This window comes from Micromys minutus (assembly GCF_963924665.1).
Source record: "Micromys minutus genome assembly, chromosome: 25".
Lineage (NCBI taxonomy): Eukaryota > Metazoa > Chordata > Mammalia > Rodentia > Muridae > Micromys > Micromys minutus.
Window position 1 is genome coordinate 22,180,263 of NC_137960.1, and position 27,666 is coordinate 22,207,928.

Genomic DNA, 27,666 nt, shown 5'->3' on the forward strand with positions numbered 1-27,666 from the left:
GCTATGTGACACGGTTTCCATGGTAGGGGTATATATTGTGCTGTAGTCATCGATGTGACAGGGAAGACCCAATGTTGTTTATCGGAAAATGGTGTGGGTTGTATAGTTAGGAACTTAACACCTCAAATAGCATAGAGTTGTGGTCTCAATGCCTCATAATGCTTTGCCTTTTCCTAGATGCCTGTTCAGGTTCAAATGCTACTCCATTAAAGCAAACATATAACCAAAGGGGGCAACTGTCTGGGATTTCTTGTTCTAATCCAGGGAATAATTCCTTTAAAAATATATATTCAGGGCTGGAGAGATGGCTCAGTGGTTAAGAGCACCGACTGCTCTTCCAGAGGTCCTGAGTTCAATTCCCAGTAACCACATGGTGGCTCACAACCATCTGTAATGGGATCTGATGCCCTCTTCTGGTGTGTCTGAAGACAGCTACAGTGTACTTATATATAATAAATAAATTTTTAAAATATATATATATTCATATTAATTATATATAACATATAGATATATCATACATATTAATATAGTATATAATATTGATATAGGTGATATATAATATAAACAATACTAAATAATATATAAATATAACATACAATATAAATTGATACAATATAAAAATGAATATATATGTGTGTGTGTGTGTGATGACTCAGTGGTTAAGAACACTGGCTGCTTTTGCAAGGAACGCAGGTCTATTTCTCAGAACTCATATGGCAGCTCACACAGAAGATCTGATGGCCCTTTCTAGCTTCTATGGGCACCAGATATGCACATGATGCACATATATACATATAGGCAAAGACATTTGTATACATAAAATAATAAATCTTAGAAAATCTTTGTAAAAAAGCAAATAAGAAAACACTTCCCAAACAGAATCAGTAGCCATCTATGATTTTGTGCTCTTAATAAGCAGAATGCATAGCCCAAGAATGGAGGAGCAGAAATAGACTTATTCACATCATATGTAACTTAGGGAATTTGTGTTTTCTATTTCCTGAAACTGTTTTTTTCAGATTTACTTGTTATCATAGTTAATTCCACAAAGCCTAGGGTCATCTGAGAAGAAAATCTCCACTGAGAAATTGCCCAGATCAGATTGCCTTGCGGGAGACTGTCTTGCTTGTTCACTGATATGGGATGTCTTAGCCCACTGTGGGCGGCACCATTACTAGGCAGGTTGTCCAGGACTGTAAGAGAGCTGGCCAGTGAGAGAGGCCGCAGTCAGCAATCCTTCATGGTTCCTGCTTCGGACTCCTGCCATGAGTTCCTGTCCCGACTTCTCTCCATGATAGACTGTGACCCGGAATGGAGACCACTTCCTTTCCTCCTGTTGCTTCAGTCAGAATATTTTATTACAGCAACAGAAAGGAAACTAGAGCAGATGTTATGGCTCCCTGGGGAACTACTTCCACTGAACTTTAGGCATGGCATTTAAAGCCATCTGTGCCTAGGGAGGAGAGCCAAAAATAGGACTCACATTGGGAGTAATGGAACTAATCACAAGATGGGGCTGCTGCACAGCTGAGAAAAAGGACATGTGACACTCGGGTGAGCTACGGAGGTTCCTCTTAATAGTTTTACCACGTTTAGCCAAGGATCAAACTGTCAGGAATAATATTTGTGTCCATTCACTATTCAGTGGTGAAAACACAAATAACTATAATACATTTTATTATATGTTTTTCCCAAATCCATGTCAATTATAGCAGAATGTTAAGACAGTGGAGAGAAGGGGTGAGGGATGCTTTGTGTCGCTCTTCTCTTCACACATTGTCTTAGTGTTTCCATCACAGTTCCTTAATATTGGGTCTGGACAGACAGCTCAGTGGCTAAGACCACTGATTGATCTTCCAGAGGTCCCAAGTTCAATTCCCAGTAACCACATGGCGGCTCACAACCAAGATTAATATTCTTACACAGACACACATGTTGGCAAAAACACCAATGCACATAAAATAAAGGTAAATGAATTTAAAAGATATTAATATAACTATATCTTTTGGTATTCTGCCTTCTTTCATCTAGTTGAACTAGGGCTTCCCATTGTCATTACTGACCCTTTGAGGAGAATCTGTGTTTCTCTATCTCAAGCCTACTGGTCACTATGCTATACCCCAAACCTCTGGACAGGATTTGTTATTTCTTTGTTGCAGGGGGATGCCCTGGTGTGTGTGTGTGTGTGTGTGTGTGTGTGTGTGTGTGGTGTATAATGTTTACTGTGGAATGGCCCCAATCCCTCTCCATGAGATGCCCAGTTGTTCCATTCCCCTAGCTGTCAGAGAAATACCTCCAAACATTTCTCAAACACTTCCAAAAATATTCACTGGGGAGAAAAGTCTTTTCCTCTTTAGAACTGCTGTGTGGAATTAATGATCCCTTAGAGCTTAATAGCTCATCAATAACATTGCTACCTTTAAATGTGTTACCTATTGCATGAGTCATAAATGGTTTACAGAAGCTGGGCTTGGTGGCACAGGCCTTTAACCCCAGCACTTCAGAAGCAGAGACAGGCGAGTGCAAGGCCACCTGGTCTAAATAGTGAGTTCCAGGCCAGGCAGGGATACACAATGAGACTGCGTTTCAATAATCAATCAATAAATAAATAACAAAACAATAGTCTATAGAAAAAAAGACATTGGTAATAATCATTCATCTCATGATATAAAGTTTCTTTTAAAAATATTTTTTTAATGTTTATGATGTTTTGCCTGCAAACATGTACCTAGTATCCACAGAGGCCAGGGAATATGTTAGGTCCTTTGAAACTGGAGTTACACACAGTTCTGAGCCACCATTTGGATAGTGGAACCAAAGTTGGGTCCTCTTTGAGAGCAACAAATGCTCTTAACTGTTGAGCCATTGCTGTAGCCCCTGATATAAAAAATTTTATGGGGGAAATTACCTCACTTATTGATATAAAATGCGTTCCTTTTTGTTATTTGGATAGTTGTGATTACTTCGTGTTTTGTGTTTACAAGGACAGAATACTAATTAAATAAGAATAAGAGCTCCAACATTAATTATTTTGAATATACTGTTGCTGTATTCAGACACACTAGAAGAGGGCATCTACAGATGGTTGTGAGCCACCATGTGGTTGCTGGGAATTGAACTCAGGACCTCTGGAAGAGCAGTCAGTGCTCTTAACTGCCAAGCCATCTCTCCAGCCCAAGAATAAGAGCTCTTGGGAACTGAAACTATGTTTCATGCATTTATTACTTTTTTAGGGGGTTGGGGGTGTTGGTTTTGAGACAGGGTTTGTCTGTGTTACTATCCCTGACTATCCTGGACTTGCTATGTAGACCAGGCTGGCCTGGTCAGAGGTCCACCTGCCTTCGCCTCCTGATTGCTGTGATTAAAGGTGTGTGCCACCACATCCAGCCTTATTATTTATTACTACATAATTAATCACCTTAAAACTCTGTGTCATATATATATATATATATACATATATATATATATATACACACATATATATATACATATATATATACATATATATATACATATATATATATATATACATATATATATATATATATATATATATATATATATCTTTAATACCAGGATTTGGCAGATGAATATGTGAATTCAAGATTAATAAATTCCAGGTCAGCCAGGGCTACATAGTGAGACCCTCCAAAAACAACAACAACAACAACAAAAAAACAGAATAAAACAAAAATGCTGAGCAAAACCAAAACCTTGGTGGCTTAAAGCAATAACATTTAAACATTTTACAGTTTATGCTGGTCAGAAATTGAGTACATTATGGAGTACACAATGGAAATTCTATTCAGAAGGTCTTTGTAGAGAGATGGCTCAGTGGTTAAGAGCACTCACTGCTCTTCCAGAGGTCCTGAGTTCAAATCCCAGCAACCATGTGGTGGCTCACAACTCTCTGTAACTCCAGTTCTAGTGGATATGGCATCCTCAGCCAGACATACATACAGGCAAAACACCAATGCACATAAAAATAAAAAATTTAAAAATACAGTTAGGATGTTCACCATACCTAGAGTCATCTGAAGACTTGACCAGGGATGAAAAAGAGTTTTCACATTGGTATTCTCAAGGTACTAGCATCTGTTTTTAGAAGAGACAGATGACCTCTCTGTGGGGTTTTGTGGCATGGGAGCTGATGTCTATAGAAGGAAGTAATCCAGGAGAAACCAAGTCAGGAGCAGCTTGTGACATCCACACCACATTATTCTGTTGGTCACACAAACCAATTTTGATACAATTAGAGGATAGATTACACCTGGGTTTGAATACCAAAAGAGAAGGTTCATTGAGAGCTATGTCAGATATTGGCTACCACTGCACAGTCATACACACACACACACACACACACACACACACACACACACACACACTATCATCATCATGAGAATTGGAACATAAGCAAACATGGTGACTCATGATGTAATCTTTGCATTCAGGGACTGAGGCAGGAGGATCACGAGTCTAAGGTCAGCCTGAATTATGTACTAAGACCATTTCTGGGACAAAAGGAAAAACAAGGACTGTTGAGATGGCTCATCAGATAAAGGTGTTTGTGGACAAGCCTGAGGACCTGGGCTCAGTTCCCAGAAGTGACATCTACAAAATCTGTTCTCCATGCACACAGTGTAGCACACACCTCCCAGAATGAAGAAACAGGAAAAGGAAAATAGACAGATAATTGGAACACAGGAAGGAAAGTAAAAATCCATTTAGAATGCTCAATCTGGGATTTCAAGAAATTCCAGGAAGAGGGCTGAGAATGTGGCTTAGTGGTAGGCTGATTGATTGAGATCCATGAGGCTCTGGTCTGATCCTCAGCTCCACAAGGGGAAAAAGAAACCCAGGTAAAGAGAGGATGAAGTGGGCTGGAGAGACAGCTCAGCGGTTAGGAGCACTGACTGCTCTTCCAGAGGTCCTGAGTTCAATTCCAAGCAAGCACATGATGGCTCACAACCATCTGTAATGGAATCTGATGCCCTCTTCTGGTGTGTCTGAAGACTGATACAGTGTACTCATATAAATAAAAAGAAAAAAGAAAAAGAAAGGCGAGAGAAAAACTCCTGGAGCAAAAATCAAAGAAATTTAGAAAGATTTCAAGGTTCACAGTAAATACAGGAAAGTTACACACATTATGGATACATGAAAATTGAAAAATGTAAAGTTCCACTCATTCTCTTACCCTCTTCCTCTCTCTGCTCCTTCTCTCCCCATTCCCCTTCCCCCTCTCGGCTGGCCTCTCATTTCTCTGCCTTCTCTCTCTCTGACCACTTCCTCAATTCCCCTCCCCATGCCCTAAATAAACTCTATAATTATATATATATGTGTGTATATGTATGCATATATATATAATTTAAAGTTCCATTTACAATAATGTAAAATACATGCACTTAGAAATAAGTTAAATAAAAACGTGTGCCACTAGAAACTATAAACATTGGTGAAGAACATTAAAACAATCTAAAAATTAGGAAAACACACAATGTGTTCATGAATGGAAGACCCAATATTGTTTTTATTCTACCTCCTTGAATCAACACTTACTGTAATTTTTTAGAAGTCAAGACAGTGTGATAGTGTGTGTAGATACAGAAGTCTAGAAAGGAATCAATCATTATACAGATAGTTGATTTAAAAAAAAAAAAAAGAATCGGGGGCTGGAGAGACGACTCAGCGGTTAAGATCACAGACTGCTTTTTCAGAGGTCCTGAGTTCAATTCCCAGCAAACCCATGTTGGCTCACAATAATCTGTAATGGGATCTTGTGGTCTGTCTGAAAATAGCCACGATAGACTCACATAAAATAAATACATAAATCTTTTTTAAAAAGGGAATCTTCTATGTGTATGAATGTTTTGCAGAATGTCTGTGTCCATGTTGTGCCCATGGAGATCAGAAGAGGGCATCACATCCCCCAGTAGAGAGCCACTATTTGCTGGAAATCAAATCTCATTCCTCTCTAAGTGTAGCCAGCAAGTGCTCTTGACTTAGCTCAGCCATCTCTCCAACCCCAATCGATAGATTTTTGACAAGCATACCACAGCAGTTTAGAGGAGAAAGTATTTTGACCAAATGATGTTAGAACCAACGAGCACAGTTAAGCTTTCAGATCCTAGACTGTGTGTAATTGTTTCTCTCTTTTGTTTCTTTGTAACAGGATCTCACACTGGAGTGCAGGCCAACCAGCGGACTATGTAATCTCCCAGGTTTTTAAATTAATGACAATTTTTCTACTTTTGTTTTCAGAGTGCTGGGATTACAGCTATGAACTTGTCCAAGCCATCTGCATCACAGATTTTTAACCAATAGCATTTTGAGCTCTAAACTCCGGCTCTGTCCCAATACTATTTCACCCTTTTCTAAATTTGGCAGGTAATCCCCAGTGCTGGGAGGGCTGAAGGTAGGACAGATGTGTTTCTTGACAGCCAGGGCTACATCGCATATTCCAGATAAGCCTGAGACACCTAGTGGACCCTCTCTCAACGTTAAATATATACACAAACATCCATCTGTTCCAAAGCTCCCTGGCAGAGCAATCTTTAAGCTTTGTTTTCAAATTATACCACTTTAGGCTAGAGATTTCCCCTTTATGCACGCAGGAAGTGCATTGTTCCAACAGCAGCAACGCATAAAACCAGAAGTGACTCCTGTAATTTCAGCATTGGGAAGGCACTTTGGAGATACTCTCCACTTGAGGCTAGCCTAGTTTACCAGAGACCCTGTTTTACAAACAAAAGACCCATTTTCAGTGCTTGAATTCTGTTGCAATTAGAGACTACAGCTTCCTTTTAACCTTTAAATATTTTAGACTTACAGACTTGACACCCTGCTTCCCAAGTTGTTTTGTTATGATGGGGCTGATGACCGCACCCCTTCCGCCCCCCCCCCCAAGAATCTGAATGAACGGTTCAGCTCCGAAGCCTTCCTACGTAGTATTTCATCCATCCTCAGGTCTTCTAGGCCTCCACTACAATGACTGGGTCAGAGTTGTTGTAGAGACGCGTTTTGCACGTTGCGAAACTTTTAGGAAGGGCTGTTACCAGAGAAGAAGGGAGGAACAGATTTGCTAGTCCTGCCTCTCCGGTTTGGAGGGATGGGTCACGAGCTATCCCTGGACTGCGAAGGATGTGCTCTAGAGATTATTTTTCTCCCTATTGGTCTCTTGGAGGCCAATAATTCTCAGGGCTGAGGCGGGAAAGCGCTTCAGGTGAGATCAGGTGTGAATGTCGGAAATGCAGCAAGCTGGCAAAGACACAGGTCCGGCACAAACCCTTGCTTTCTCCCCGGAGTGTCTCGAACTTCCCTAGGGAAGAGGAGATGGGCGGGCCGGGGGAGGAGTTCCATAGATTTAGTGTTGAAGGACTGGGTAGAGAGATTTCTGACTCCTCCCACCTGATGTCACCCACACAGACCACGCCCTCAACCAAAGGGCGGGGCAGAGAGGCACCGCCTCCAAACGGCCTTCCTGTCGGGCGGGGCCTCTAGTGGGGCGGGGCTGGAGGGGGGGGAGAATAGGAAAAGGAGTGGTCACGTGCGGCTGGTGGCCTACGGTCACGTGACGGGCGGCGGGGCGCAGGCACCCAGGCTGGGAGTTCTCCTGAGGGAAAGCCGAGTGAAGTGGGGAACCCAGCGGCGGTGACAATGGTGAGTGCGCGGCGGCCTGCGAAGTCGGTTCCCGCGGGGACGCGGGGCGCGCGGCGGGACTCCCAACGGCGGGCGCGGCGCCCAGCCTGCCGGGAAGGGGCTCGGAGCGGTGAGGCCTGACGGCTGCCGGGTCCGGGCCAGGCCTGAGCACCTGCGGCCGGTGGCACTGTCCTGGCCATGTCGGAGCCTCTGCCCGCCTTCTTCGACCGGCTGTGGGGACCCTGGCTGGGCACCCGCAGCCCGCCCAGCCGGAGGCCCGCGGCCTCGCCTTCCAAGGTAGCCGAGGACAGTCAGTGCCCTGTCAGTGCCCTGTCAGTTCCGGACTCTGGCGAGACCTGCTCACCTTCCTCGTCCGGAGCTCGATAGAGTCCGCTTATTTTCTTTAAGCTAGATGTGGAGACATTCTGCGATTTCGTGACCCGAGTGGAGGCTTTTGGCACTTGTAGAATAAGTGGGGTGGGGAGAGAAAAGGGTGTCGGAACCGAGACCCTCATTTATCTCCAGGACACCGATTTAAGCACTTGGTTTCACTTCCTTCCCTAAGCGGTTTCTACAACTTAGCGCTTTGGGATGTTGCAGTGTCTTGGGAGTCCTGGGAGGGATGAAAATCAGAGCACTTAACCACACTTAATGGAAAGCACCGTTGGGCACGCTAGTGTTTAACTACGTGCCCGCAGTCTTCAGAGTGGAGCTCATTTAGCTCGTGTTATATAGCATATACTCCTTGAGAGCCTACCTGCCCTTCCCAAGCTCACCACTTTTGATAAACTGCTTGAGACTTTTTGGCTCAAGCCAGCCAGCCAGCTGGTCTATTTTTAAAACGTTGCTTTGATTAAATAACTTTTAAGTCAGAAATCGTGTTGCTTTCTCCAGAGTTTGGGGGATGGGAGAAGTTCCTTCTGGGAGCGTTTACTTAAACACCTATTTTGGGTGAGTTCAGGGACATATAAACAAGGCAAGCTGCTTGTTCCCTTGCAGCTTACAGACTCAGGAGAGTTAAGCATTTGTTTAGATAAATTAATTTAAGGTAGAAATAACTAAGAAGGAATTATTTGGCTATCAGGGAGCCCTCCCTTCATTGTTTATAATTTGAAAAGAAAACTTAAACCGTTTTCTTACTCTTTGGTTACATTTGTAATTTATCCTTGGTTACATTTGTAATTAGTCCTTCTAGTTACGTTCAAGAGCAACTTTTTTATTTTTAAGGTATTTACCAAACGAAATAGTAAAGCTTTAAACCCTTTGTATGGGCACACATGTATGTATGAGAATTTGCTGTTTCATTGTGTGTGGGCTCAGTGAATACATTGTGGAAGTCTTGCTTCCTTGGGGCTCGTCTCTCTCTCTCTCTTTTTTTTAAACTGTAAAAAAATTTTCATATATATTTTGCTTGTTTTTCCTTTTCCTTAAGTTCTGTTTCTTTACATCAAGCAGTCTTAATACATTTTCTTAAGTGGAGGTCAAAAATTTTGTTACATTTTTATGTATCCATGTGTAATTTTGCTAGATGGTAATGCTAAACAGTGTGTGTCTTGGCACCATGCGCTTGTTGGGTCCCTGAGAGGGCTTCAAGAAGGCCTCAGATCTCCTGGAACTGTAGTTAAAGTCAGTTATGAGCTGCCATGTGGATGAGGGGAATTGGAACCTGGGTCCTCTGGAAGAGCAGCCAGTGCTTTTAACCATTGAGCCATCTCTCTTGCCCTATTATTGAAACGTATTGCAGAACTGTGTTTTGTGTGTTTTGGCAGCTTAAGTGGCAATTTAATTTTGCTTAAATAGTACTTAATTTGAGTCCTTAAACGTCAAATTTCAAATAAGAAAAGACTGTTCTGTGTGTTACATAGAGAATATATGTAGAAAAAAGTTGCCACATATAATTTTATGTGTAAAACATCTGTCATAGTTTCCAAGTCTAAGTGCTTTGGGAAGTATCCAATTAGGGGAGAAAATTAATTTAATTTTCTTGCCTTTGGTTTGTAACTCAAATGAACTAATGCTGACATTATGGGATGGGGAGTCTGCCAGTTGCCTTTGTTGAATGTATCTGACTTAATTTCCCTGTTTAAAATAGGCATCTACTTGAGTACATTGTCTTCCTCCTCTTGCCAGTTTTTCTTCCTTCCTTCCTCCCTTGCTGCCTCAGTGAGTTGCACATAGTGGAAATTACTAAATATCAAGTAATCAATTTTGAGCTGCACATACAATTTTTGGGTGAAATACACTATTTCACAATTTACTGCTTTTAGGAGTTTCAACTTTTAAGACTTGGGGACACAGGGCATAGTGTTGAATGTTGCTGGGAGTTTAGATAAGAGAGATCTCAAATTTAAGGCTCAAGCTGCAGGGAAGGGGGCAGAGAGAGTATTAATAGCTCAGTAGTAGAATACAGGCTCAGGCCCTGGGCTCAGTCCTCACTGCCTCCCAAAAGCAGACCCACAGCTGAGAGCGGATTCAAAAAAGATAGAAAATATTTTTGCAGAAAGAAAATTGTTGTAGTTGTCTTTGGAGCATGTTAAACGTACTAGTTTCTAGTTATTTGAAATTGTCCCTTTTATGGTGGCTGGAGAGGTGGCTCAGCAGTTAAGAGCACTGGCTGCTTTCTTAGAGAGGACCTGGGATTCAATTCCCAGCACTGTCGCAGTGGCTCACAGCCACCTGTGACTTCTGTTGCCAAGGATCTGCTACCCTTTTTTTGACCCCTGCAAGGACCTAGCACACACATGGTAAACAAATATACACTTAGGCAAAACATTCATACAATAAAGACATACATAAACTTAAAAGGGGGATTTATGTGGGCTGATGATATAGGGGCTCAGCAGGTAAGAATACTAGCTGCTCTTCCCAGTGTCCCGAATTCAATTCTCAGCACCCACATATCACAACCATCTATAAAGGGATCTGATACCCTCTTCTGGCATGTAGGTGTATATGCAGACAGAGAACATGTACATTAAAAAGAAATGCATAAATAGATTTTAAAATATTTTTTAAAAAGAAATTGTCTCTTTTGTTAATATATAAATAGTGAAAACAATTTGGTCATTGTGTCACATGTGACCTACATAACCTTAGGAGGTTCCTTGGCTTGTTTACTGTCGTTATCTGTCCTCCCTAGGACTGGACTGATGCTTAATGAGTTCCAGACTTAGACTTTGCCCCAACTCATTCTGGTTTTCTGAGGAAGGGCTTGTTTCACCAACAGTTATGGATTTCAGTCCGTTTTCTGGTGTGTAGTCACTTATTTTCTGTTATTAGAGTGGCATGTGTCTACTGAAAAGTAGCACTCCACAGGTATTTGAGAGCCTATATAAACTGTAAAATAGTTCAGGCTCTTGTTTCCAGTGATGAGCAAAGATGAAATGTCTGTCCTTAGAGTGTACAGCTCGGAGGGAAAGTCATATTCTTCCTCAGTCTGTGAGAACAAAGTGGGGAGAATTTAGTTTGCATTAGGCTATCAGGTCAATCCCTTACAGAGGTGAGTCAGTCATCAAGGGGTGAGTGAGTCAGGTGACTCTAAGACAAGGGAGGACAGCCATATCTGATGAACTTCTGCACAAATTACTTTCATTATTAAGGTTATTATATCTGGGGAGCTGGTAGGTCTATCTGTAAGCCACATTAAATAATACATTGTACATGTATTTAAAATAGCATGTTTGAAGTCAGCGTACCCAAGATTTTACATATTGGGGCTGGAGCAGTGGCTCAGTGTTTAAAAGCACTGACTACTTTCCCAGAAAACACAGGTTCAATTCTCAGCACTCACATGACGGCTAGCAACTGCTTATATAACTATAGTCCCGAGGGATCTGATGTCTTCTGTGGGCTCTGCAGACATGAGGCATGCCACATGGTGCACAGACTTACATGTAGGCCAAAACACTCATTTATACACAACTAAATAAGTGAAAAAATGTGTATATTAATGAGCTCTACAAAATGAATGTCAAGCACTCATATAAAGTGTTATTATTATATTAACACATGGATTGGACATAATGGTGCTTGCCTTTAACCCCAGCACTCATGAAGCAGTGGTAGGCTAGGTCCCTGTGATTTTGAGGCCAGTCTGGATTATATGGTGAGACCCTGTCTCAAAAGACCAGTCTATATATCCCATGTAATAGTACCTCAACCTCATAAGTTCTTTGTTGTGTGCTTGCTTCTGTTTTTAGACATGGTCTTATTCTGTAGCCTAGGCTGTCTTGAAACTCACTGAATAGCCTAGGCTGCCTTGAGCTTTTGGTGAGCCTCATGCCTCGGCTTCCTAAGTGCTGAAATTATAGTCATTTACCACCATTTATTGTGTGTGGGTGCTTGCCACACTGTATGTGTGGAGGTCAAAGGACAAATTGTGGGTGTTGGTTTTCTTCTTCTGTCATATGGATTCTAGGGATTGATCTCAGGCTAGGAAGTCTTGGTTCTAGGCATATAACTTAATGGGGCCTTTATTCTGGTCCCAAACTACTCTAAAGTAGTCCAGTTTACAAGCTTTCAAACCAGTTGGAATATTTAAAAGTAGTCTGATCAGGTAGGTGTGTGTGTACATGCACATGTGTGTATGTTTTCTATGTGTAGTTAAGTATAGATTCTATAAGAATTGTGGTATTTATCTTTTGAGATTATTTTATTTAACGTGATGATCAGATGTGTGCTTTTAAGCTGTCACTTTGTTTTTTGTGCAGAACAGATTAGGAAGAGGGATGGTATAGGCGCTGGCATGGAGGGGTGTGGCTGTGGGGCTAGCTGCTTGGAAGGTTGGTGTTAGAGGACTGCTCGAGCTCTCTTAGTAGAGACTAAATGGAGCAGCAGAAGGACCCCCATCTAAAAGCACAGACACCAGAAAGGATAAAGGTCAGTGTGATGAGAAGTTACCATCTTTACAGTTTAAAGAATAGAATATCTTCATTAGTGCTCATAGCACATCTTAGCTGTGTCTAAATGTCAGAACCATGACTGGGATCTGCTCACTGTTGCTACACTGCCAACTAAGTGTGCTTTGCCATTGGGAGGTTCTTATCTGAAATTACAGTGTGCATCTATTTTCTTTGGAAATATTAATGGGAATTTTATTAGCTTCTAATGTGAGTACCAGGTTTACTTAAAAGTCTTACGTGGTGAGACACATTCTGTCCAGACCTGATAGAGCAGAGTAATTAGTTCACTGTGATAACACTGAGCTTGAAGGGAGTAGTTTGGACTGTGAAAGTTTTTCTCTGATGGAAGAGCCTCAAAGGGATGTAATAAGATGCAGCTTTTCAAACTTGGATGCAAGGAATTGAGTTCCTACATTTTGGATGTTAATGTTAGATTCTGATTATCATGTAGGTTACTTGTAGAAATGGTTGAAGTTAGAGCATGTTCAAGTTTTTGGTTTTGGTAGTAAAAATTGTAACATGAAATCTATTCTCTGGATTGTGTGGGCCTCAGAGTTAACTCGGTGTGTGCTGTGCTCATTGGGATTGTTGCTTTGGTTTGAGTCATGCTGATTGAATGCATGTGTGTGTGAGGCACATGCCTCCATTCAGTTTGGATGTAGAATTTGATAACTTTTTTTATTTCTTGCAAACTCAAATTAGTAATCTGGTTGGCTTTATGTTAAAAGTAATTGAGTTTGAATTTCAAAGTGTAGTGACTGTCTAAATATGATAATCATGAGCATTTTTATTTTATTGCAGAGTTTTCTTGGAGGCTTTTTTGGTCCCATCTGTGAGATTGACGTTGCCCTTAATGATGGAGAGACCAGGAAGTTGGCAGAAATGAAAACGGAAGATGGCAAAGTAGAGAAACATTATCTCTTCTATGATGGAGAATCTGTCTCAGGAAAGGTAAGCTTTTATTTGAGAGTTGGTTTGACAGTTACCTAATTTTAGGATATTAGAATTAGTTATCAAAATAGTCTGTGCTGTCTCTAAATTTGAATGGTTGTATTAGAAACAGAATTTTTTTCTGAAGCTCAACTAAAATCCTTGATGATTTAAAAACAACAGTAATGGAAGATTCTGTGGAACAATGTTAGGAGCAGAGTCTTTGAATTTCACTACATTTTTTGCTAGTAACTGTATCTTAAACTTTGGAGAGTTTCTTCTTTAACAGAGTTGGAGAACTGTGGAGTGGCTGTCTGGTGTGGCCTAGGAAGGGTTCTTTCTGACTCTTGGGATATGGCTTTCTCTTCTGTGCTATCATTACATGTCATTTGCTCTCTTCTCTTCATCCTGGGGCCTCAGCTCTTCTGGAATGTGTGTGTATGGCTAGATACATTTAAGATACCTTATTCTGTAATATTCATATCTCTTGCTCTTTCTTTACTCAATAATGCGTAAAATTCTTCTGCTTTCTTCTTGTATCACATAGCCCAGGTTGGTCTCAAACTCCTGTGTTAAATTTGTGGTCCCTCTGCCTTCCACCTCTGAAATACCAGGTAACAGGGGTGCACTACCTTACCTGGCTAACCCTTAATTGTTTTAGAGCAGTTTCAGATTTTTAGAAAAAAATATGGGTAAAATACAAAGTTCTTTATGTTGCCTCTTCTTCACCATGCCCTCATATAAAACATAACAATATAACATTTGCTTATTATTATTATTATATATTGAGTTAGGGTCTTGTAACACAGGCTGACCTTAGACTACAGTGATTTAGTCTTCCTGTGTCAGCCTCTCAAGTTCTGGAATTGAAAGCATGAACCACTATGTCCAGTTTAATTTGGTAGATTATAAAAAATTAATGAATTAAAGTCAGCCATGGTGGTATGTGTCTGTAATCCTAGCGCTTGGGCAGTAGAGGCAGTAGATGAGGAGTTTAGGGTCACCTTTAGCTACATAGGGAGCTCAAGGCCAACCTGGGTTACTGAAGACCCTTTCTTTAAAAAGGAAGAAGCAAAGAATTGATGAACCAGTATTGGTAGATTGGTTCATAGCTTTAGATCAGGTTCACTCTCATTGATATATGTTGTATGGATTTTGACAAACATATACTGTTGTTATGTACCCATCATTTGAACATCATGCAGAAAGGCTAAATCATCCTGCAAAGTGCCCTCTGCTTCAACTGTTCATGCCTCCCTGCATCTGTGCCCATACCTATCTCCAGAGCCTGTGGCCACTGCTGATCATTTTACTCTCTATGATTTACCTTTTCTAGAATGTCATGTAGTTGGAATCATGCATTATGTAGGCTTTTTAGGTTAATTTCTGTTACCAGTATCTTTTAGTGACTTGGTAGCTCATTTGTTTTTAACATTAAATAATATTTTTTTTGTGCGAGGCCATGGCTCATTTCTATACTTTTCAGCATTGAGAACACTGAAGAGGCTGGTGAGTTGATTCAAGTTTGAGGATACCCTAGGCTACATACATAGTGATTTTCAGGCTATCCTGAGCTACAGAGCAAGGTATCTCAAAACGTGTGTATGTGTCTTTTGTATGGATACCAACATATTTATTTCTTCCATTCGCTTACTGAAGACTGTCTTGCCTGTTTCCAAGTTTTGCTCAGTTTACAAAATTGACTTAATTTGACTTTCTTATTGGTGTGTAGGACTTTTTATGTATTTTAAGATTTATTTGGTTTGTGTGTGAAATATGGGAGTCTGGGCATGCAGAGAGCATGTGGAGGGCAGAGGACAACGTTTCTGTATTTTGTTTGCTCCTCCACCTTGTTTTAGAGTCAGGGGCTCTTTCTTACTGTCATTGTTCCTGGTTGCACATACATAGTCTGGCTGGTTTTCCAGTTCCCACCTTCTATCCTACTGTTGCAGTGTGGGGACTGGGACTACAGATATGAGCCACATCTGGTCTTTTTACATGGTTCTGGAGCTTGCATAGCAAGCACTTTTACCTGCTGAGCCATCTCACTTTGTGTGTTTGATGAGTGTCTTTTATAAAGACTTGGTGTGGTGATACCCTGGGGTTTCAAGTTTGAACCAGTCTGGGCTACATGAGAACCTGTCTAAAGAGAAAAAAGGTCTTATTAACTTAATTGTAGAGTTGTCTTTTTTTTTTCCTTCCTTTCATTAGTGTGTGTGTGTGTGTGTGTGTGTGTGTGTGTGTGTGTTTTAAAGACAAGGGTTTCACTGTGTGGCCTTTGTTGGACTGGAACTCAGTTTGTAAACCAGGCTGTCCTACTCATAGAGGTCTGCCTATCTCTGCCTCTACTTCCAGAGTGTTCAGATTAAAGCTGTTCAACACCATACCTGGTTGGTTGGTTGGTTTGGTTGGTTTGGTTGGTTTTTATTCCTTCTATTTTTTTTTTTATTCGACTTGACTTTCCACTCAGTTTTTTCTTTCTTTCTCCTCATTAGTAGATGTTTGATATTTCCTTTTTGTTCATTAAGATCTGGTTTAGACATTTTCCAGCTACAGCCATGACACAAAGTTATCCTGTTTTCTTTCACCAGAGTTTTTACATCATGTCTCCTGTCTGGTCCTTAGTTCGTTTAGAATTGATTTTGATTGTATTGTATTGTAGAAGTCAAATGTGTTCCCACACTTTGATCTGTAATTAACCCTGGCATATATTGAACAAGCCATCCCTTCCTCTCACCATGCTATAATGTCACCTTTGTCATAAAGCAAAGGTCATGTGGTCTATTGTTGCTTCCTTGTTCTGTTCTGGCGGCTTATTTGTGGCATGTACATCTTTCTTCATTCCTTTGGAATATTCTAATTAAGTTGTAATTCAAACACCATAAAATTGGCCCTAATCAGGTCATTGCTGCCTACTGTATTTGCAGAGTTGTGTAACCTTTACTGACTTCAGAACACTTATCCCTTTGATCAGAATCCACTACCTGCAAATCCCTCATCTACAAATCTATCTTGTTTCCTGTTCTGGACATTGCATATAAATGGAATCACACTGTGGCCTTTGAATGTGGTTCCTTTCACTGGGCTAACATTATCTTTTCAAGGCTTGGGTAGCAAGTGTACTACCTCATTCTCTTAAACTGTATTTTAAATTTTAAGATATTTTAGCTCCATTCAAGAAAGCTCTCTTGTCCTCTTTTATAAAAGGCATTTGTTTTGCTTATCAGACATATTATTCCTAGATATTCTGTAGTGCTCTGTGGTCTTTCAGATTAGTAAACCATTGTATGTTATTAAGAATGATTATTACATGTTTGTTATTCTGACTTACAACAGGAAAATTTTCACCTATTTTAATTTTTGTTGTTGATGTTTTGTTGAATATATAGATAATAAGGATTTATAGGCATTTTTCATGTTAAAAATTTTAAAAACATTTATTTTGTGTGGGGGTAGGGAAAGTGTATGCCACAGCATGTGTATAGAGGTCATAGGACAATTTGTGAAAGTTGGTTTTCTTTCCATCATGGTGAGTTGTAGGGATCAAACTCAGGCCAGCAGTATTGGTGCCAAATGCTTTGACTTAATGAACAGTCTTGCCAACCCTATTTTGTCATTTTAACCACACAGCCTAATGGTATTACTTTTTTTTTTTTTAATCTTAGCACACCATATCTTGAAAGTTTTTGCATGACAAAACCTTCTTGTCCTATTAGTAGTCACTGCTTTTTCCCTGGTGACCTCTATCTGCTTCCTATGGCTTTACCTGCTCTAGCTATTTAGCATGAGTAGTTACATAGTTACATACTGTTGTCCTTTAATGACTGTATCACTTAGCATGTTGTTAGGACCCTCCTCCCCATGTAATTGCAGGTTAAAAATCTATTTTATTTTGAATAATATTCTTGATATATCATGTCTAAATGGTAAAGGATTTGCCAAATTAGTTGTAGCTTACATCTGTAATCCTAGCATTTGAAAAATTGAGGCAGGAGAATTGCTGCAAGCTCAGGACTAACCTGAATGTAACATAGTATCAGGAGTGATATACTATGAGATACTACAGTGTGAGTTAGAGTGAGACCCTGTCTTATCCTCTCCTTGTGGCTGTGTACTCAGGAACAGAGCTGCTGGTGTGCTCCAACTCTGCTTCCCCTTGGAGGGGGCAGTCACCTTTGTAGGGCAGCTGCACCACTGTCTCTTCCAGTGCTGATGAGAACGCTAGTTTCCCCATATTTTTGATGATACTTTATTCCTCTTTTTATTATTATTGAGACAGTCTCTTATAGCCCTGGCTGTCCTCAAACTCATTTTCATCCTCCTGCTTCCGCCACTCTAGTGCTGGGGTTGCATACAGGTGTGTGCAGCCACATCCAGATCTTGTCTTTCGTATTGTGCCTGCCTTAGTGTGAGGTGTTATCTCATGGTTTTTTTTTTTTTTTTTTTTTGAGGTGTGGTCTCTATAGCAGAGACTGACCTTGAACTGCTGGGCTTTTTGACTCCATAAGTGTGTTCATTGGTGGTCACTACTGTGTCACTTTCTACTTCTTGGTGGCATCTCTGCAGCACAAAAAATTTAAATTTTAATGGAGTCCAGCTTATCTATTACGTTATTACTTGCACTTCTGAGAAGCCACAGCCTGAGTGAAGGTCGTGAAACTGTACTTGTGTCTTCTACTCAGGATTCTGTGGTGCACTCACTTAGATCATTATACATTTTGAGTAAATCTCTGTTTTGTGTGGGGTAGTTTTGATGTTGTTAATAACCTTTGCCCCAGAACTACTTACAGAAAAGAGAATTGCTTCTCAGTTGCATTGTCTTAGTGAGCTTGTGCATTTATAGCTTTAAAGTAAAACACTTTAAAATTAAAAGTTGGAGAGTTTTTAAGTAATGCTAAAATTCTTTTGTCTACAGCTTAATGAAGTAAAAACTCATTTTGAACCAAGAAGCTTGTTCTCCTTTAATTATGATTTTTAAATATCAGCCTTTAAGGGCTTTTTTTTAAGGTCTTTTCTTTTTATAGTAGTTTTATATGTAAGCACTGTTATTTTTTTAACACAGTCTCTTTGTAAACCTGCCTGCCCTAGAACCCAATATGTAGATGAGGCTGACCTTGAGTTTGTTAAGAGATCAGCCTGTCTTTGTTTCAGAGTTGTCGGGATTGAGGATGTGTAATACCACACCCAATTTGAAGGCAGTTCTTGTCAAAATAATTACGTGTGGCTGTCAAAACTGTCATTCTATAAAAATGAGTTCTGTTACAGAAGGGGAAATTTGAGACCTTGTTTGATTTAATCAAGATAAAGCATCTATAATTACTATCATTGGCAATTGTTTTTCAAAAGTGACATTATTATAACTTTTTGTTGTTTCTAGTTTGCTTTATTAGGACATCTTTACTATCTTGTCCTTAGACCAGGACTTGATACTTGGTGATAGTGAATTACTTTGACCTGATGGTTCTGGGTTGCCCACACTAACCAATGCGTTTTCCTGTTGCATTAGTGAATCAGGTGTCTGTTTAGTCTGAAATTACAGTTTATAGCTGAGTACTTAGGTGAGGGGAGTCTATATAGTACCTGTCAGCAGTGTGGGTATGGACTACATCCTTCAGACAGAACTTAGAACCTGGTCTTAGATCAGCACAATGTTTAGTAACAATAATGGACAAATGTTTTGCTGTTTCCTGTGACACTATAAATGGTATATGGTTCATTGACACATATAAGTTATGAAGATAGCACTATTTACTTGTATAGAATATCACATGCTAACATGTGAGCTTTGAGACTGCTTTATTGTTTGGAAATGTGTAAATAGACCTGTTTTCCCAGCTTTCAGTTTTCATCACTTTTTAAACATACAGCCTCATCTATTTCTACACAAAATCCTTATTTGTAATAAAAGGAAAATACCAACTTTAAATTGGAGAGTAGTGGTGCACATCTTTAATCCAGCATGTGAGAGACAGAAGCAGGTGGATCTCTGTGAGTTCAAGGCCAGCCTGTTCTATGTAGTAAATTCCAGGACACTCAGAACTACATAATAGACCCCTCCCACCCACCCCCAATAGAGAACCTGGACAAATGCCCTTAACTGAGTGATTGGAAATAGCAGCACTAATGTTGAAACAAACTGATATGGTGTAGCTAGGAGGAGCAACACTTGTGATGCCAGCATCTGAGAGTTAGGGGAGTGTAAGATCATCCTTGGATTTATGCTTCCTAATATGGACACACTGAGAAAAATACAGCTTTATCTTTGTAGTATTCTTGCTAAAAATATGAGAGCAGAGCAGAATCCTAGTACAATATCAGACAAAATAAAATTAAGGGGCATTATTGACCACTGTTCTTAGAAACTCTGGTTGTTTAAACCTATCCCACTCCCCAAACATACTTTTTTTTTTTCTTTTTGGTAATTCATTTACTTTTGAGACAGAGTATGTGTTTGTAGTGTAGGGTGGCCTAGGACTTGTTATGCAGTCTAGGATAGACCTGAATTCTTGATTCTTGTGTCTCAGCCTCTCAGGTTCTGGAATTGAAGATGAGTGATACCATACCTGAAAGCTTGGTTATATGTGAACCTTATTTAAGTACTCGTCTTTTATAAATATTTTTATACTCTTTTTTTCCAGAGTAAATATAGGTTATTAAGGAAAAGTGAGAAATTAGGTTTTCTGATTTTTGGCAGGATTAGTTGCTTATTATAAAAACCCAAACAGACCTTGAAAACTACAAAGGAGTGTCTGCTTTTGGCTTACACTTGGAATCCATAGGCTGAAGCAGGAGAATTCAGAGTTTGAAGTCAGCATGGGCTTGCTGGAGCATCTAGTCTCTACACTGCAGTGAGGTAACTGTATGGGCAGAGCAGCCGGGGGCTGTGATGGTGGCCAGCTAAGGCAACTGCCTTCACATCTCTTCCACACATTTATTCAAGCGCAGGTTGTACCGCTGCTAAGAGACTCTTTCCAGAATCTCCTGCTGCCTCAAATCCAGTTAATGCTACTACCAGGGTAGGTGACAGTGCCCTATCATCAACAGCCTCTCTTCTGCATCTCTCTCTCTCCTGTTAGACTTGGGTCAAGAAGTATGTGTTTACCCATCTTCTAAATCCTATTTAGATGGCTACCAGAAGTTTAGTGTTAGAAGAAGGAAACAGCTCTGCACCACTCACTTAATCCCATAGCACATTTTTTTTCCTTTTACTTTGTTTTTTATAAACAGGGTTTTCTATGTAATAGCCCTGGCTGTCCTGAAACTTACTCTGTAGACCAGGTTGGCTTCCTGCCTCTTCCTCTCCACTGCTGTGACTAGATGCGTGCACCACCCCTGCCTGCTAGCTGTTGAGAAGATGGAAAAAGTTGTACAGTTGATAGGTTGCATATACTTTTTGTTTTCAGATTAAATATCTAAGTTTAAGGGGCTGAGGATATTTGTAGCTCAGTTGGTAGAGCGCTCACATATGCAAAGCCTTGGGTACTTCAATCCACAGCACCACATAAATAGGGCAAGGTAGCACATGCCTGGAATCTCAGCACTTGGCAATGGAGGCAGGAGAATCAGAGATTGACAGTCACCCTCAACTATATAGAAAGCTTGAGGGCAGCCTGGGTTAGAGACCCTGTCTTAAAAATAAACAGAAATTTAGAAGTTCAGGATTTCCACTTGGCAGGCACATTGATCTAAGAATTTTGAGATAGTGCAATTCAAAAGTAAGACAGGAATGGAGAGCTAGCTCAGTGAAGCACAAGGTTAGTGTGAACCCTGGGTTCAGTTCTTAGTACTGATGAGTAAGTGGGGTCATAAAAGATAATCATACCTGAAATTAATGTAAATTTAAGACATACTGGTTTTTAACATGAATTATGTAAATGTAATATGTGTTTCATTAACTTTTATTTATTTATTTATTTTTGTTTGGTTTTTGAGGCTGTGCCTTTTACTGACCTCATACTCAATATGTAGCCCTGGCTGGCTTCAAACTCATGATCATCCTGTCTCAGCCTTCCAGCTGCTGGTACAGATATGAGCCACTGGAGTTGGTTTAATGAGCATTGTTTTTAAGTAGAGGTTATAGCAAGCATATTGTTCTTGGTTATAACATAAAACCTGAAAATATTTTTTTAGGCTAATTCTTGGAATTAGTGATTATTTCACATTCACATATTAGTCCGGGAATCATTTCATTATCTGGCCAGGAAACACATATGGGGAGTTGGAGGTTTCCTCTGCCTATGAGGGATTTCACGATAATAAAGCAGATGCATTCTTTGTTTGTGCAGTATTGAGTTCCTTAGTGAGTTGCCCTCCCTGGTGCTGGGAGGTGTGGCTTTTAACACCTCATGAACAAATGCCTCTTGTACTCACAGATTACACTCATCTGGAGGGAATCTGATAGGCGCACTTGAAGGACTGTTAACATTTCTTACAATTTCATGTTTTGGCAGGTAAACCTAGCCTTTAAGCAGCCTGGAAAGAGGCTAGAGCATCAAGGAATTAGAATTGAATTTGTAGGTCAAATTGGTGAGTTTTAAAATAGTATTACTTTTTTCCTTTGACTGAAGAGGGTTGGATTTGGCAGTTAAGTAATTAAATTAGAGCTTAGCTTTATGAAAAGAAGAAACTGGTTATATGTAATAAAAGAGGACCTAGTATAGTAAACCATGCATCTCAGCTGTATTTAATGATATGTGACTGATTCTGCCTTTGTTCTTAGACTCTGCTAGTAAAAATTAAAGACGCTATGTAAACTACCAGCCTTGAAAAATAATCATGCTGTCTCCCATCTGCCTCCGTTTTTCATCAGCCTTACTCACAGCCACCACCTTCACCTCCATCTCATCTCTGAATACTCATGGCATTTGTCTCCTGAGCTAGTGTCTACCTGTAGCCAGACCCACTCCTGAACAGAAAATTCCATGTAAAGAGAAAAGAAGTAATTTCTTCTTGGCTTATATCAGATCGTATACATTTCCATGTGGGAGTTTCAGAGACACTCTTGAGTTAGCAGAAAGCAAAACTACATATACATCTTTTGATGTTGAAGAGTCAGGAAAGGAAGTATGTCTTATTAAGACACTCTCTGTAACTAGGTTAAAAAATCCAGCTAATTTTTATTGTACTTTTTTTAAAGAACCAAAGCTGGAATGGTGGATATTTAGATGTCAATTATGGATGAGATTGTACTCAAGAGCAAGTCACAGCAGCTAACTAGTGGTTAGTTTATTCTTTCGTGCATTATAGTTTTATGGAAGTAATATACACTTCACTTGAAGGACAGCTACAGGAAAGGGATGAGGACCTTTCTGTCACAAGTTGTCACTGTGCCACACTGGAGTTTATTAGTGCCCAAGTAGGTGTAATGAGAGAATAAAATTGAGATCTTAGCCCTAGATTATTAAAGTAGAAGCATATTTAATTCTTTTGGTAAAAATTATTTGTTTAGGTGATAGAAGCTTGGGTTTCATTGAATTGGATATTAAATATAATTGGTCTTTCTGCTGTTTTAAATTTCTTAGAGCTTTTCAATGACAAGAGTAATACTCATGAATTTGTAAACCTAGTGAAAGAACTAGCCTTGCCTGGAGAATTGACTCAGAGCAGAAGCTATGACTTTGAATTTATGCAAGTTGAAAAGCCATATGAGTCTTACATCGGTGCCAATGTCCGCCTGAGGTATGAATGTGTATGAAACTATACAGAATCGAACCAGAAAACCATGCTACTGCTGATGCCTTATACAAAGTTGTAATCACAGTTCTGGAATGGAAGGCTTAAAATCTAAAATATCCTGTTACATACTTTGTTTCACTTTACTGAGAATGATTTGAAATAATCATGGCTGTTAACATTATGAATTCAAAGATGTTTCAGTTTTACAATTCTGTTATATGAATTTTATTATTATTAGTTACTTCAGATCTTTAGTTTCTAATGAGTTCCATTTAGCATATGGTTAAGAGATGATAACCCAGAGGCTGAGTGGTCAGGATTATACAGCAAAGGGCAGAACTGAAGCAGGACTCCAGTTTCCTTTTTATTTATTAAAGATTTATTTATTTAATGTATATGAGTACACTGTAGGTGTCTTCAGACACACAGAAGAGGGCACCAGATCCCATTACAGATGGTTGTGAGCCCTCATCTGATTGCTGGGAATTGAACTCAGAACCTTTAGAAGAGCAGTCTGCACTCTTAACCATTGAGCCATCTCTCCAGCCTGGACTTCAGTTTTCTTTAACCTTTGTGTCTCTTTTTATTTCGTGTGTGGGCACCTGCATGCCACTGTGCACATCTGAAGGTCACAGGACAACTTCAGTTGCTTCTACCTTCCCACCATGTGGGTTCCAGTAGTTGAGCTAAGGTTGCCAGGCTGGCAGCAAAAGCTAGTCCCTGCTGAGACACCTTACTGACCTGCATCTCATTTTCCAAATCCTCACTCTAGTTCTTTTCCTTAACTCTTTATGCAGGAGGCCTAGCTGCCTCCAAGACCAGGCTAGTTAAATATTTGAATCTTAATGTAGCAAACCCAAGAGCCTTGTTTTTCTGTTTAATGTGGTGCTACTCATTTGGGATTGTGTTTGGTAGCACAAAAGCGAAATACTGGTGCCTTGACAAGATTTGAAAAACTCTTGACATGGAGAGGCTTCCTAAGCAGGCGGATGGTAGTCCTCCAAGGTTGTTTTAAAAGTATTTACTTGTAAAAATGAATTTTATATTTTTTCATGTTGGAGGCATTAAAATCAGAAACAGAAACAAACCAAAACAAATATACCAAACAACGAGAAAAACATGGGGAGCCAGAAGTGAGCATAGGTGGAGCACATGCTTAGACCGCAAAGGCCTTGAATTCACTCTCTAGTATACAACACCCCAAATTTAGACTTCTTTATGAGAAAACGAATGGAGTCAGGTGACACCTGAAATTCCAGCAAGGGGAAAACTGAATTTGCTGTTAAAGCACCTGAATTTAACACTGGAGGCTCACTTCTTCTCCTTGACTTTGTAGGTATTTTCTTAAGGTGACAATTGTGAGAAGATTGACAGACTTAGTGAAAGAGTACGATCTCATTGTTCACCAGCTCGCCACCTATCCTGAGGTCAACAACTCCATTAAAATGGAGGTGGGCATTGAAGACTGTCTGCACATAGAGTTTGAATATAATAAATCCAAGTAAGTACCTGATAGTCACTTCTACATCCCTGTGACCAGAACACCTGACAGACAGCTTAGAGCAGTAAAATCTGCACACTTGTTTTCTGATTACTTAAGCAAAACATGTGCATTGTTGAAAAGTTAAGGTATATAAGAGTGAAAGGGGAAAATGTGATATAATTCTCATCTTTACCAACCGCTGAGCCACTATTACTGTCTCCTTGTGTATCTTCCCAGAGGTAAGAAAAAAAGCATATGTGTCAGACATGCTTTTATATCTTGTATTTTTAGAAAATGGTCTTGCTTTGTTTATTGTATAATGCCTGTTGATGTTGTTATTATTGTTAGGGTTTTTTTTTTTTTTTTGAGACAGTGTCTTTCTGTGTAACCATATCTGTCCTGGAACTCACTATGTAGACCAGTCTGGCCTTGAACTCATAGAAATCCACCCTGCCTCTTTTTTGGAGTGCTAGAATTAAGGGTATACACCACTACTTCTGGTCTTATATAATGCCTTTTAAAATTGTATTATGGAGGGCTGGAGAGATGGCTCAGTGGTAACTGCTTTTCCAGAGGCTGTGAGTTCAGTTCCCAGAAACCACATGGTAGCTTACAATCAGATCTGAGGGATCTGATACCCTCTTCTGGTGTGTCTGAAGAGAACAATAGTGTACTCATATACATAAAATAAATAAGTAAATCTTAAAAAAAATAAAATTCTCTTATGGAGATGTGAAAGACCTGAGAATGCTAGGGTCCATGGATACTGTGGTGAGCAACAGAAGAGGTCTTCACGGACATACTTATTGCCCCTCCAGTAGTTTGTTGTTTTGACTTTTTTTTTGTCTGTTTGTTTTTATTTTTAATGTAGAAGTGCTCTGTCTGTATGTACACTAGTATGCCAGAAGAGGACATAAGATCCCATTAGAGATAGTTATGAGCCACCATGTGGTTATTGGGAATTGAACTCTGGATCTCTGAAAGAGCTGCCAGTGCTCTTAACCACTGAGCCAGCTCTCCAGCCCTAAATTTGTATTTTTGAGACAAAAGTTGTATAGGCCAGGCTAGCCTCAAACTCATGGTGATCCTGTCTCAACTGGGATTTTAGGCCTGGATCCACTATAGTCAGTGTCATAGTAGTTGCTGACATGGTCTGATGTGCTTTATCAATAATACAGAGTTCTGCAGTTCCCATAGATTTATAGTTCCATCATAGCTAAAATATTAACTCCTTAGTATCAGTATGTCATCATGGTCAGCATTTGCATACTCCTAGCTGTCACCCATCATCATCATTTTCTTCCTCCTCTTTTTTTTTTTTTTTTTTTTTTTTTGAGACAGTTTCTTTACATAGCTCTGACTGTCCTGAAACTAACTTTGTAGGCAAAGCTGGCCTCAAACTCAAAGAAATGTACCTGTCTCTGCCTCCCAAGTGCTAGGATTTAAGGTGTGTGCCATCATGACCAACTCACATGGTTTGTTCAAGTCAGCATCCAAACAAGAATACAGAATGTTATATTTGGTCTGTGTTTCTTTTTGAGACAGTCTCTGTGTGTAACCCTGGCTGATCTGGAACTCACTCTGTAGACCTGGCTGGCCTTGAACACAAGAGGTCCACCTAAAGGCGTGTGTGTGCCACCACACACCACACCCATCATTTTCTTTTAACGTTTGTTAAAGAAGCAGTTGTGCTGTTTATCCTCCTTTTAGCAGCTGTTACTCCCAAGTTTGCATCACTGAAACTGTCATACATGCCTATGAAACTATCATACATTCTTATGAAATTGTCCATAAAAATCACAGGTAGTTCGGAACCTAAGAAACTGTCAAGGAAGCCTCCCTTGACATTTTGTGTTATTCAATGCATGGGTCGTTGTGTTAATAACTAGTTCTGGGAGGAAGCAAAAAAAATACTTCTGCATAATTGTAGGTATTCTCAAGTTTATTACTTTATGATTTCATGGTTTACTTACTGTTGGAGTCTGGGAATTGCCACACAAATTTATGTACACCAATCTTGTTTAAGCAAGAATAGTTTATTGAACACATAATACACACTATAATACTGGATGTCCAAGACCACAAGAAGGAAAAACCTAACTGTGACGTTGGTCTGCTCTCAGAGTAGACTTTTTATAGGAAAAACCAGTTCTAATATTTAAAGGGCAAGGAGGGGAGCAGTTGGCTCACTAAGCAAAGTATTCTTAGCTAACCTTTAGGCTGATTGGTCCTGAGTAAGGTAGTTGGGGTGGGGGTATCTGGGTGGTGAACAGGGGAATTTCAGAACATTGAGGTAACAGAAAAAGATTATTATGATCATAACCTTTTGTCTTATTAGCATTCTTCAAAGTCAGCTACAAAAACCACAGTGAGCTCATACATAGGTTCACGAAGGGCTTCCTGGTGGTCAGCTCTGACTCAATGATATCTTAGACATAACAGTTCATATTGACCTTCGATTTGATGGGTCCTACATAAAGCTTTGTGAAATTTCTTAAGAGTAGCAAACCTCATACAGCACATTCAGAACATACAGAACAAAACAGGGAATGTGGTCAGCATGTCCTCGAGCCAAGTCATTTCTCTATGTCAATGACATAGGCGTGTTAAAGTGAGACGGTTAACTGGGATAATTAGTCCCTTAGGTATATTTGATAGTCAAGTGAAAGTTCGATTTCATACTTGCATAATACACTGATTAATACTGTTTTGAGAAAGGATGTTAAGGAATGTGAATAGTTTCAATGCTATTTTGAGACAGTTATGTTCTGTTGAGCTAATCTATTACCCTTGTTGACTTGTCTCACTTTCTGTTGTTGTTGTTTGAAATTGATAAATAGTATGTGACACATATTCCTTCCAAATAGGTATCATTTAAAGGATGTGATTGTTGGAAAAATTTACTTCTTATTAGTAAGAATAAAAATACAACACATGGAGTTACAGCTGATCAAGAAAGAGATCACAGGAATTGGTAAGTTGAAGACACATTTTTAGTTAACATTAAAATTTCTTGTTAGTTGAAAATTTAGAAATCTTAGA

The 27,666-nt window shown here is 39.7% G+C and overlaps 1 protein-coding gene across 2 annotated transcripts in view; it reads left to right on the forward strand.

Annotated features, from left to right (window-relative positions):
- Positions 1-7,548: 7,548 nt before the first annotated feature.
- Positions 7,549-27,666, forward strand: part of VPS26A (VPS26 retromer complex component A) — a 29,305-nt gene continuing 9,187 nt past the window's right edge. The window contains exons 1-6 of one of the 2 annotated variants that reach the window (XM_080937535.1): positions 7,549-7,656; positions 13,338-13,487; positions 21,917-21,992; positions 22,988-23,144; positions 24,478-24,642; positions 27,492-27,598. In XM_080937535.1, the coding sequence (XP_080793661.1) occupies positions 7,654-7,656; positions 13,338-13,487; positions 21,917-21,992; positions 22,988-23,144; positions 24,478-24,642; positions 27,492-27,598 (658 nt within the window). In that variant the 5' untranslated portion in view covers positions 7,549-7,653. Of the gene's footprint in view, positions 7,657-13,337; positions 13,488-21,916; positions 21,993-22,987; positions 23,145-24,477; positions 24,643-27,491; positions 27,599-27,666 lie in introns of those variants that run through there. The other variant, XM_080937536.1, reaches the window with a different exon arrangement.